Genomic DNA, 12767 nt, shown 5'->3' with positions numbered 1-12767 from the left:
AAACTTGTTTCTAAGACGGGGAAAAGGTAAGTCCCAATGTGATGGGCTGGCCAAATTGCTCCATAAATAGTATCTCAGCCTACCCTAGACCATATGGAAGCAGGGAGCTATCATTTTCTGAGCAGCTTACTTTGTAAGACAACACATATGAAATGCCTGTTTCAGGCACTTCATATTCATTGTCTTAATCATCATAACAAATGTGAGGGGGCTAGGTGTTTATTACCCCTCTACCATAGATGAGCAAATAGGTTTCTAGAGATTAGTTCAATAGCCTGCTCAAAGATTAGCTGGAAGGTAAGTGAGGGGGCGATGATTCAAACCCAGAAGCAGTTTGAGTGGTCCCCAGCATGCCATCATATGCTGTCTCCATTTATCTGTTCTATACTAGCATCTCTCAATATGTTGTACTGGAATGTCTCATGTAATATTCTGAAGTGAAATTTGGGAGCTTCTGCATGTTGAAACTCATCAGTCATTCACCCATTTGTTTATTCTCCATCCATCCATCCATCCATCCATCCATCCATCCATTATCATTCAAGAACTATGTATTGAATAGTTACTATATGCCAAACAGTGTTATGGTCTGGAGATGAGGTGGTGAAAAGGTAGGCAAGATTCCTGCCTCATAGAGCTTATGTTTTAATGAGGAAGACACAGTAAACAAAGAAAGTGCTAAACAAGATTGACTTATATAAAATTAACACTATAAATGAAGTTTGCAATGGTGTTGTGATGATAATTGGTGTGTGGAGGGGAGAAGACTGTTGGGCTGGAAATTGAATGATGAGAGCCAGCAATGGAGAGGTCAGGGGTCAGAGTCTACCAGGCCGAAAAAAAAAACAAAACCAGTAAATTCTAAGGTCATTCTGCAGGCAGAGCTTTATATAAAAGTCTCCAGGGGATCAGTAGAGCCTGTTATCCATTAATTAAGAAAGAAAGTGTGAGGATCATATGAAAGTGGTGTATGGAAGTAAACTTGCACAATTTTATGCTATAAATGTTTAGTTGCGGAATTCCTTGTGGATTTGTAGCCTTAAGAGCTGGATAAATAAGCTATAGAAATGTGGAAATGATTTCACGATGATGGTTTTACTTACTGTGCTATATATATATTGATTTACTTAATAGACTTTTTGAACATCTGTATATCCTAACAAAGCAAGAAAAATCAGGTCAGTGGCCAACACATAAAATATGGGCACTAAAGTAGGAAATTGTATTCCTTGTTCTGTAATTGTTATGGAAAGATTCAATAACAGCATACTTTTGTTGAGGCTCACCAAATTCATTCACTGTTAGGTACTTGGCATACATGGACTTCCCAGTCTAGAGAGACAGACACAAATAATGACCTCTGCCCCAATGTCTTAAGTGCTATAGGAGTGATGGCAGCACAGTGCTATAAGGAAATGGAGTTTCCATATATAAAACTTTGTCAGACTTTAATGTTTACTGGAATTTTAAAACATTAAGACATTAGGCATGATTGACAATTTCTATATTAAGAAGGTATTCTCAATAAAAAGCCAATAGTATGAAACCCTAGGGAATCCATTTCTCAGTATTAATTTTTTAAAATTCTCTAATGATATGACTCTTATCAAGTGGGAAACATTTTTCTTTCCTTATTATAGCTTAGATATTTAGCAGAAACTGAGTGTAATGTACTGAGCATAAACTGAGTGTAATTTGTATGAACTTAGAAAATGGGAATCAAGCTAGAGTTTTTATTCAGAGGGATATGCTTGTAATCTAGGAAAAGGGCAGTTATGGCCATGTTTGTCTAGAAAGTAAAACTATTAGTTATTGTTACAGTGAGTGTGTGATGATGTTTTCCTCCCAGCCCTTCCCCAAACTACTTATATAATAGTTATGGCAAGGTGGTGAAGCTAAAGAGCAATGAAATGATAATGAGTTCTAGAAATAAAATAACACTATGTATATTGGAAATTAAGCTAAAAACTAGTCATGATCAGATAAATGCATTTAATGAATTTTTAAGATTCATCTATAACAGAGTAACAAAGTTAGAAAGAAATAGTTGGGAACTGAATATTTTCGACCAATTTGATTAACTACTATGCTCATTGGAAACTATTGTTTTACATTTTAATTAAAGTAATGTTTGTTGAGATAAGCTGATACTGATATTTTAATAAACGTGGGTAATGTATAATGTCTTATATTAAATTTCATGCACTATGTTTTGTGGAATCTATATAAAAGCCTAAGCAATCAAATGACAGAATGACTGGTCAACAAGTCACTATGACGCACACTGACCGCCGGGGCAGATGCTCAACACAGGAGCTGCCCCCTGGTGGCCAGTGCGCTCCCACAACCAACCTCCCGTGGCCCTATTGGCCCTGATCGCTGAGGGACCCCACCTATGCATGAATTTGTGCCCCAGCCCTCCAGTAGAATATAAATATCTTAGTAAGGAAAATTAATAAGATGATTGCGAAATGTTCATCCTGTGGGTTAAGGATCAACTACTGTAATATTAATCCTAATGCCTGGATTGTAAATGTAAGGATTCCTGCCGGTGATGCTTTATGCAACTCAAGTCCATATTCTATTCAGGTCATGATCACCAGCAGTGTCATTTTCTTTTAAATGAGGCCGAGGAGAGTGTTGAGATATACACAACATGATTTTACCACATCAATTCTATGACCATGAATTTTTAAGTGCTAGCACTCTGACACATTTTAATACAGAAAAATCTAAACATATTCTATGCATTATTTTATTTGAAAACTTTTACAAAAAAACTGTTATTTTTTTTTTCTTAAATGATATCTTTTTTCCCCCATAGGGAGGGCTGAAAAACAGCAAACATGAATGCACTCTGTCTTCACAAGAATATGTTCATGAATTACGATCTGGTATTTCAGATGAGAAACTTCTTAACTGCCTAGAATCTCTGAGGGTTTCTTTAACCAGCAATCCTGTCAGGTAGGTGGTTCTTATTTGTTTTGATATGATTCATACAAGTTGTACTGTATATAATTGTTGGGAATATAACCAGTCACTCATTTGAACCTCACGATTTTCTGACTAGAAATCTAATATTAGCTAATAAAACTGCAGTATCTGATTATGAGGTTATAAGCATTTAAATAATGTTATTAATATGATTACTAATAATTTGCAGTTTTAAGAATACATATATACTTAGGTGTTTGATTCCTCTTTGATTATACAAATGTGGATCCAGAAGTTAACTTTGTAATTAGATAATGATTACTATACATTTATTTGTAAACCAAATTCAGTATATTGGCTCTATGATATTATTCCTTTTTTAACTTGAGAAGTATATATAATTTTACATTCTACAAGTTTTAAATATACTACTTACACATTTCTGTAATTTGGGATAGGAAAAATACAATTATTTAAACCAATAAAATAAATAAGTGATAAAGTATTAATAAACTCTTCAAAATGGTTAGAGGATTTTCAAACAAGTTTCTTGCTAATGGTATATTCCAGTAACTGATGTTCCTATTTTAATCATAAAAAGCCTTTAATTACATCAAAATTAATATGTTTTTATAAGGAAACTAGATTTTCAGTGTAATATGGAAATATTTTGGGATCTACTTACACAATTGCTGGACTCTTAAGTTCAGAAATTAATGCATAAGACTATATAGAAATTGTATTTTTATTTTATTCATATTTTTCTTAATATGTAATGGGTTAAGATCTTTTTACTTCTCTGACCTAGCCACGGAGCCTTGAAAATAATTTAGAGCAGGGGTCCTCAAACTACGGCCTGCGGGCCACATACAAATACAAATATTGTATTTGTTCCCGTTTTGTTTTTTTACTTCAAAATAAGATATGTGCAGTGTGCATAGGAATTTGTTCATAGTTTTTTTTTAAACTATAGTCCGGCCCTCCAACGGTCTGAGGGACAGTGAACTAGCCCCGTTTAAAAAGTTTGAGGACCCCTGCTTTAGAGCTTAGTCATTCTGTTTGGATTTATGTATAAATGGAAGTGTATCATACTACATTTGACCCTTAGACAACATGGGAGGTAGGAGTGGCCACCGCGACTCGAAAATCGGTTTATAACCTAAGTTCGCCCTCTGCATCGCTGGATTCCCGGGGCCAGTTGACCCTTATACAATGCAGCTTTGAACTGCGCGGGCATACGTGAGCCTGCGTTGTAATCTATATTTATTTTAATCTATAAGGCATTTGGCAGAAAAACTGGAAAATATGATTCTACAATAAAAACTTAAAAAGAAAAATGGTACGATGTGACGTACATTTCAATATAATCATTCAAAGTGGCTATCTTGCTATTTCTACCAGAATGCTTCTGGTTTTAATGATTTGAACAGGATGTGAGTTTTTGAGAACAGTAACTAACCGTGGTGGTGATACCCCACAACCCGCGTCAGCCCTGCCCCCCATTCCACGGCTGCGAGCCGCCCCTCGGCCCCTCCCCCACCTCCATGTCCTGCCTCCTTCCTCAGGTGACTACAGCGCTCTGCCATAGTGCACGTGTGTGTTCCGAAATTTCCTTTAAATGGTTAACTGACTGACTGAATAAATGGTTCTTTAAGAAATGACTATAGAAGAAGTATGCTTCCAGTTTTAATGATTTGAACAAAGGATTGAGTTCTTTCAGAGGTTCTGCGGAGGTTAAGTCATTACCCCCTCGACACCCCCCTCCCGCTGCCCGCTCCCCGTCCCCCGCCCCTCAGTGCCGCCTCACCGAGTCCTCGTCTCCTCACGTAATGTACAGCACTCCGCCACAGTGCACGTGTGCATTTTGAAATTTCCTTTGAATTGCTGATTGAGTGAATAAATGACTCTTTAAGAAGTGACTGTGGAAGAAGTTGTGAAATTTAGGCATGAAGGGGTCGGGGGAAGGTAGCAAAGATGCCTTTTTTATGAGAAGGCAGGAAAGGCCTAAAATTATACGCGGGCCTTTTAAAAATATAGCCCAGCAAGCACCAGGCCTCTGTGAGGAATGACGGGATCACGCACACAGCTGGCAGGTCCCCACTGGCTGGAGGCAGCGCTGCTCTACTATCTGCCCGCTGATTGGCTCCGTGGGCGACGTGGGGCTACATACTTGCGTGTCGTGTCGTAAGCCACGCATTCGGTGGCAGCTCTTCCTAGAGACCGGCGCTCGCTTGAGGAGCTCGCTGGCCTCCTCGCTGAACAGTCCCTCCGACCTCGCTGACTCGAGGCAAGTGCCGCTGACCCATCCGCCTGTGCCGTGTGTGCTGTGGTTACGATGAGTAAGATGAGTAAGAGTGAATATGGGACCCCTGGTGGCTTCTTTGCCGCGAGTGGGGCCAGTGGCAGCAATGAGGGGCCCTCGCAGGGTGGCACGGCTCCTTTTCTGAAGGCGCCAAGGTCCAGGGCTCGAATCGAGCCCATTATCCCGTGTTGTGTGAACCAGCTGCTCACTGCTTCTCTGGTCGACGATGTTTTCAAGGTCAGGGGCATAGTGGTTTCCCAGGTCTCTATCGTGGGGATCATCAGGAAGGCGGAGAGAGCGCCAAACTACATTCTCTACAAGATTGATGATATGACGACCAAGCCTATTGACGCCCGCCACTGGCTGGGCAGAAGCAAAGCAAAGCAGGAGGTGGCTCCCTGTCCCGTGGGAGTGTACGCTAAAGTGTTAGGTATCCTGAGAGGTTCTGCGGAGGTGAGGATCCTCGAGGTGTTGCAGATCCGCGTCCTGGAAGACATGAACGAGCTCACCTCACACATTCTGGAAACGGTCAACGCGCACATGATGCTGGCGAAAGGCCAGGAAGAGGCCTACGGGCAGAGCGCGCCCACCACTCCGCCTGAGGCGGCGCAGGCTCCCCAGCCCTGCGAGGTCCGCCCGCAGGTTATTCAGGCGGATGTGCTGCGTTTGATTCGCGAGTGTCCTCACCAGGAAGGCAAGAGCGTCGCAGAGCTCCAGGCCGAGCTTGGCAGCCTGAGCATCAAGGCCATCAAGGATGCCCTCGAATATCTGATGGTCGAGGGCCACATCTACCCCACTGTGGATGGCCAACATTTTAAGTCTGCTGATTAAGGCGGCGAGAAGAACTTTCAGTTTCTGAAGACCGCGGCCTCCGGCTGTGACTGAGTTTGACCTGTTGACTTTTAGGAAGTAGGTTTATTTTTCAACAAAACTCTTCACTGGCATCCCTTTGGAACCTCACTGCTTTTCCAACAGCTTTGAACTTTTCTGTTTTTCTAACTATATTTGAAGCTCAGAGGGAGATCGGGATGGATAAATTGATTGGACTTTTGTAGGCTTTACCAGCAAGCAAGTGAAAACAGTCGGGTAAATTTGGGGGCGAAGAGGCACAGAAAAAGTTGAAAATTGTTATTTTTGTGTGTGGGAGCTTCTTTTTGAAATGTTTAGGTATTTGGAGAAAATTGATGTAGTCACGGAGCCAGCTAAGAGACAAAAAAAAATGTTGTTTTTACAGTTACTTATTTTTTGTTTGCATTTAGCTTATTATAGTCATTGTTATCTCTTACTAAATATAGTAGTTAATTAATTGAAATGTGCTAAAGATAGCAGTTAGTGAACTCAAATGCTCAATTTAAGTGTTTGTTGAATGATTTACTTTTATAACCATAGGTTTATTTTCTGTTTAAACTGCAGGGTCATCTTTGAATGCTATTTTTCTAAGTGACTGTTTAATGGATGTTTCAAATAAGATGTAGTGAAATTTGGATTAAATTACAGTATGTTGTAGTTTTATGGTACATGGATGCCTGATTTTCTTATGTTTGATGTTCTAAAGTATTATTTTAGAATTAACTGCTCAGTTTTATATATAACAAGGTTTTATTCTTATAGGTTAGGTTAGGCAAACAAAGAATATGTAATTCTAGGAATATTAAGCTTAGTAAGTTTAACCAAAATTTTGTTTGAATGTTTTATTAAAATACTTTTGTAAAACATTTATTGTGTGATTTTTTCCCCCTAAATACACTTGAAAAAACCTTTTTCTTTGTCTTTGAGGAATAATAATTTTATCCAGAATAATTTTTCTTTTCTCTGTATAATACCAATAACATATGTTATAACTTGTTTTAATAATACATTTTAGTATAGGTTATATAACTGTGTGGGACTTTTAAAAAACAATGAAGTAAACCTTCAATTACACACTAAAGATGGTATCTTCCAAGTTACTAATTTTATTACATTAGAAAAAAATTAAAAGTACATATAGTTATTCTGACAGAAGAAGAAAGCATCATTTGTCTTAATTGGATTACAAAAAGAAGGTGCAAAAACAGAAAATCTCTTAAATGCACCATTGTTAGTAATGCATATTACCAGGAAAACTATCTGAATATGGTCTCTCATTGTCGGCCTTTACAAAAGCATCACCAATTCTTACTTAAGCATTTTGAGCCACAAACTTCATCTTTTTTCCCCTCAAAAGCAGAGAAATCAGAAATGGCACGCTTTTGAAAAAACCACCAATGGTTAACATACTATAAACTTGCTTTTATACTCTATTGATAAAGGTTGCCTGTGTTGGGGAAAATCATACTGGGAGAGAGGCAATGAGGGGCATATTTCTTCCTCAGAATCGGAGTGCAGAAAGAAATATTCTAGGAGACATAATGTTCTTTTGTGATACTGCTCATAAAAATGCTGGAACCTGGAGATTAAAATCTGGTATTTTTATGACTGTATAGTCACTCTCAAAATGATCCAAGTTTATTCAACTGGCCACTGGATAGGTAGCCACTTTTTCCCTTACTTTAGAAATATATCTCTGGAACTAGGAAAACGGCATATGACAAAGGCTTTTTGGGGCTAGCCTTTGTCCTGGGAATTTACGTTGCGATATTTACACCTGAATTTAAGGCCCAGGATCACCTCCTCTGCCTCCCCATCCTCTGAGGGGAACTGTCCATCTGTGTTCCTGAGGATCTTACTGAGGTTTGTTAATTATCCCAGACCTCCCCCCCCCCCCTTATTCTTTTGAATGGAAGCATGTACCTTAGTGAGATTCTGCTGTGGGTACGGGACTGCAGTGGAGAAATAATAAGTAGAGCTAACTATAATATGAGCTGAAATCAAGAAACATTTTTAGGCATAATGTAATTGCTAGATTATCTTATACAGGCACATGTGGTGCATACTAGGGATACAAGAATGTACACTTTTTTTTTCAGTTTTATTTAGATGGTGAATAACTTGGTCTATGCTCCCCTTCCTCTCCAGTCCTGTTCTGTATGTGAGCCAAACTGTTGAGGATAAGATACAAATGCTGGGGAAATACTACCAACTATTTTGGGGCAGGAACATTTAAGCCTAAGGAATCTGAAGATCTTAATTGGTGATTATAGTTTATTGGGGTTGTTTTTCTGTGGCTCATAGGCATAGGAAATATATGCATTTATTTTTATTCTAAATTAACTGAATTTGAAAATGTTTTCAAGTCAAAGCTGATATTAGTGTTGTCATAAGTGTTTAGTAGTTTATTACCTGTTAAATTTAGATTTTGAGTATAATCTGAGAAATATAAATTTTGTATATTTTAAGAATTTCAGTCTACATTTTATTATGATGAATCAAAAAAGGTAACCACCAAAAATTGTTTATATTCATTAAACCTTTAGTGAGCACCTACTATATGCTTTTATTTTAATAAGCTTAAATTAAAGTGACATATAAAGTCATTAAAATAAAAATAATTGGATAATATCAAAACAATTAGCGTTTTAACATTTATATAGTACTTATGTGCTAGGCACTGTTTTAAGAGTATGAGTGTGTGTGTGTATGTGTATGTGTCCATTTGTCCATTCACTCCTCCCTCTAATGCCTAGATTTATATTTCCAGCTCAAACCTCTCTTAAAATTAAAACTCTGTCTTTAAATGCCTTTCTGGATATTCTATAGACATCCTTAAAAACATTTAAAAAATAATAACAATGAACAGTATATAGCATTTACTATCCCCCAGGAAATGTTCTAAGAACTTGAAATATACACATCCAACCAGGTTATCTTTATTATTAGTATTGTTCTCATTTTATAAATGAGAAAATTGAGGTTCAGAAAGGTTAGTTAATTTTCTCCATTGCAATGTTGCTTGGCTAGTAAGCATCAGAGCTAAGATTGCAACTCAGTGTGTCTCCAGAGCCTGGGCCCTTAACCACTTTTTTATATTGCCTCACAATAAGGAAAATCTTTCAAAATACCCTCCTTTTATTGTCACATACTAAATATTTTAACATTATTTCTTTCATTAAAATTTACCTAACTTCAGTTAAAAAACGGCCACGATGAAATCTTTTAGCAAAAAAGTATGAAGAATGTTAAGTCAGCTGTGAACTCACCTACCAGTTTAATAAACAAAACTTTCATTACATAGAGAACATAGCCATATAACTCAGATTAATTTTAATGATACTAGAATGCCTCTTGAGCTTGAATTTTCACTGAATAAAAAATCACCTGAAAGTCTCTATGTTTTATAAACCAGTGCATTTATTTTGTGAAGTGTAATAACGTAAGAATATATATTGCATTGAAAAGTCTCTTTTCCTGATGACCTCATAGTTCTGAAGAGGAGAAATTTGGGACTTATTTGCCCTGTCCATTAGGGACAACACCTATAGTAATTCAAATGCCATCCATATTATATTTATTTCAAGTTATTACTGTATGATAAGAAAACATTTATTTGCTATTATTCTATTAAGAGTTAATTTTCTTGGCAATATGTAGAATTGGAGTAGGTCAGTGAATTATGTGGGGGTTTTTTTACATAGCAGAGTGATATCCCATGAAGGAGTAACAAAAGAAATTATTATTTTCCACAGCTTACATTCTAGTAAGAGAAGTCAGATACATTTTTAAAAAATATACATAAAATATCAGGTGGTGATCTCTGCCTTCCTTCTGAGGTTCTGTAGTCTGTTGCCTGCTTTTATGTCTCGATCTATTTCTAGGTGAGATTTTTAATGGGGTGACTCTAGTCCCCATTTGGTTCTTTTTTTAAAAAATATATTTTATTGATTTTTTTACAGAGAGGAAGGGAGAGAGATAGAGAGTTAGAAACATCGATGAGAGAGAAACATCGATCAGCTGCCTCCTGCACACTCCCCACTGGGGATGTGCCCGCAACCCAGGTACATGCCCTTGACAGGAATCGAACCTGGGACCTTTCAGTCCGCAAGCCGACGCTCTATCCACTGAGCCAAACCGGTTTCGGCTCCATTTGGTTCTTTTTGGGCAAACTTTCATGCCAGGTCACCTCAGTCTCCATACCATCTCTGATTGAGTCAGATTTGCCTTTGGTAAGGGAGAGGGTGGCAGGGTGATGTGGTCCAGAATTTGTCCACCTTGGACTGTTTCTGTAGAAAGTGACTTTGGGGAGTGTTCCGATAAGGAAGAGATATGAGCATGTCAGTCACTGGCCAGCACAGTAACTTTAATAAGATAAGAAGGAAAGTTATTGTATGGAGACATCCTGAAGGTCACGGGATATTTTATTAACCCTGAAGGTCGGGTAAATTTTATTCAGCATTTAGCTGAATATGCAGGTTGAATAATTCCTTGTGGCATTACAAGTTGAGTGAATGAGAAAAAGTAATACGTAGAGGCACTGCTACTATGAAGTGCCTACAGTGTTCCTGTGTGTGCATGTGTCAGTGTTGGAAAGAGGAAAAAAACCCAAAACGAAACAAGGAGCACCAGTGTCCCTATTTTTCCTTTCCGTGTTGTGAGAATTCTTACTAAAATCTAGTAACCAACTCCAAGCAGTTGTGTCTCCTTGGATTTTTATCTACCATTAGACTCTGGTCTAAAATCTTTCTTTCTGATAAGGGGATAGTCTCCTCAACCTACCCCTCAGAGAACCCCCAAAAACGATGGTGGTAGGATTTGTTTCTATATCACATGGTTAATTAAGTTCTGGAAGTGCATTTTCCCTTCTTGGGGACTCACAGTGAACATTAATAGCATTGTTGTTGTTTTGAAGCTTTTAAAAGTCCTGCAGGAAAGAAACTTGTTTAATTTTATCAACCCAGTTTGCAAGTTAAAAAAAAAAACCACTTGGCCCTGCCCCATGGTGAGCAGTCCGCAGTCCTCCGATCAAGTGGGCAGAGACAGACCTCGCCCCCCCCCCCAACCCCCCCCCCCCCCCCCCGCCGCCTCCTTTGTCTGGGCGCCGCGTGGCCTGGAACCTCGGGCTCTCGGGGCAGGGGACTCGCCTGCAGCACGGCTCCCAGAGGACTAAAGGGTGGTTGTGCCTGGCCCTGCTTGCCCGTGCCTGCACCTCCATGAGCGAGGACCGAAGCCCCAGAAGCAGGGGGAACCCCGCATTCCGCGGCCTCTGTGAGGCGCCGCCATTGCCTCCACGCCAGGAGCTGCGGGGGGGGGGGGTTCGCGTGGGGGGGGGGGTTGGCAGGGGTGCGCGGGCGGCGCCGAGGGCCTTGGCATCAAGTGCGTGCTGATTGGCGAAGGCGCGGTGGGCAAGACCAGCCTGGTGGTGAGCTATACGACCAACGGGTACCCTACCGAGTGCTTCCCCACCGCCTTCCACACCTCTGGGCTGTGGTGTCTGTGGATGGGTGGCCCGTGAGACTCCAGCTCTGTGACTGCGGGACAGGAGAGTTCGACAGGCTGCGGCCTCTGTGCTACACCAACGCGGACATCTTCCTGCTGTGCTTCTGCGTGGTCAGCCCTTTTTCCTTCCAGAACGTCACCGAGAAGTGGGTGCCCGAGAGCCAGCGCCACTGCCCCAAAGCCCCCATCATCCTCTTGGGCACGCAGTCGGACCTCCGGGAAGACGTCAAAGTCCTCCTAGAGCTGTACAAGTGCAAGGAGAAGCCGGTGCCCGAGGAGGCGGCCAAGCTGTGCGCCAAGGAGATCAAGGCCGCCTCCCACGAGTGCTCGGCCTTGACTCAAGAACCTCAAAGAGGTCTGTGACGCGGCCATCGTGGCCGGCATCCAGTACTCGGACACGCAGCAGCAGCCAAAGAAACCGAAGAGCAGGCCTCCGGGCAAAATGAGGACCCTCTCCAAGTCCTGGTGCAAGAAGTGCTGCTGCTTCGTATGATGCTGGCGAGACCCTCGGAAGGACTTGAGATGAAATCGATATTAGAAACTCTGTTGGCTGCAAGGACTCCTTGGGCAGTGTGCCGCCGGCATCTGGAGCCCTGTGCCTACCCTAGGAGGCCTTCTCCCTCCCTGTGCCCCTCCTGCCTTTCATTTTCCTCTTGCTCGTCTGAGCTTAGGGACGAGACCCGCCTGCAGCGTATTTTGTGAGTAACTTAAGCATTTTTTCATGCCTTTGGAAATGTAGAGCTCTAGCCCTTTGTGTTGATTTCTATCTAATATTAAAAAGACACCTCAGGGGAAAAAAAACCCCACTTTATTCCTTAGAAATGGTTTTAACCATATATTCTATAAACCACACCTTTTTCCAACCTGTGGGTCGCGACCCCTTTGGGGGTCGAACGACCCTTTCACAGGGGTCGCCTAAGACCATCGGAAAACACATATATAATTACATATTGTTTTTGTGATTAATAACTACGCTCTAATTATGTTCAATTTGTAACAATGAAATTGGGGGTCACCACAGCATGAGGAACTGTATTAAAGGGTCGCGGCATTAGGAAGGTTGAGAACCACTGCTCTAGGGGAAGGATCTTTCCTTGCTTCTTCCAGCTTTTGGCATTCCTTGGCTCGTGGCAGTGTAACTAAACCTGTCTCACTTGTCATATGTCTTGTTCTATGTGTG

At 40.5% G+C, this 12767-nt stretch overlaps 2 protein-coding genes and 1 pseudogene across 6 annotated transcripts in view; all 3 read left to right on the top strand.

Annotated features, from left to right (window-relative positions):
* Positions 1-12767, top strand: part of DIAPH2 (diaphanous related formin 2) — a 936081-nt gene that overhangs the window by 192943 nt on the left and 730371 nt on the right. For all 5 annotated transcript variants that reach the window (XM_059679396.1, XM_059679395.1, XM_059679394.1 and 2 more), the window contains one exon: positions 2825-2964. In XM_059679396.1, the coding sequence (XP_059535379.1) occupies positions 2825-2964 (140 nt within the window). The remainder of the gene's footprint in view (positions 1-2824; positions 2965-12767) is intronic.
* RPA4 (replication protein A4) lies at positions 4999-6904 on the top strand. Its single transcript, XM_059679399.1, has one exon. It carries the CDS (start codon positions 5270-5272, stop codon positions 6065-6067), a length of 798 nt encoding a protein of 265 aa, XP_059535382.1. The 5' UTR covers positions 4999-5269; the 3' UTR covers positions 6068-6904.
* Positions 10891-12395, top strand: LOC132224585 (rho-related GTP-binding protein RhoU-like; annotated as a pseudogene).

This window comes from Myotis daubentonii, chromosome X (genome assembly GCF_963259705.1).
Source record: "Myotis daubentonii chromosome X, mMyoDau2.1, whole genome shotgun sequence".
Lineage (NCBI taxonomy): Eukaryota > Metazoa > Chordata > Mammalia > Chiroptera > Vespertilionidae > Myotis > Myotis daubentonii.
This window is presented reverse-complemented; position numbering and strand designations above follow the sequence as displayed.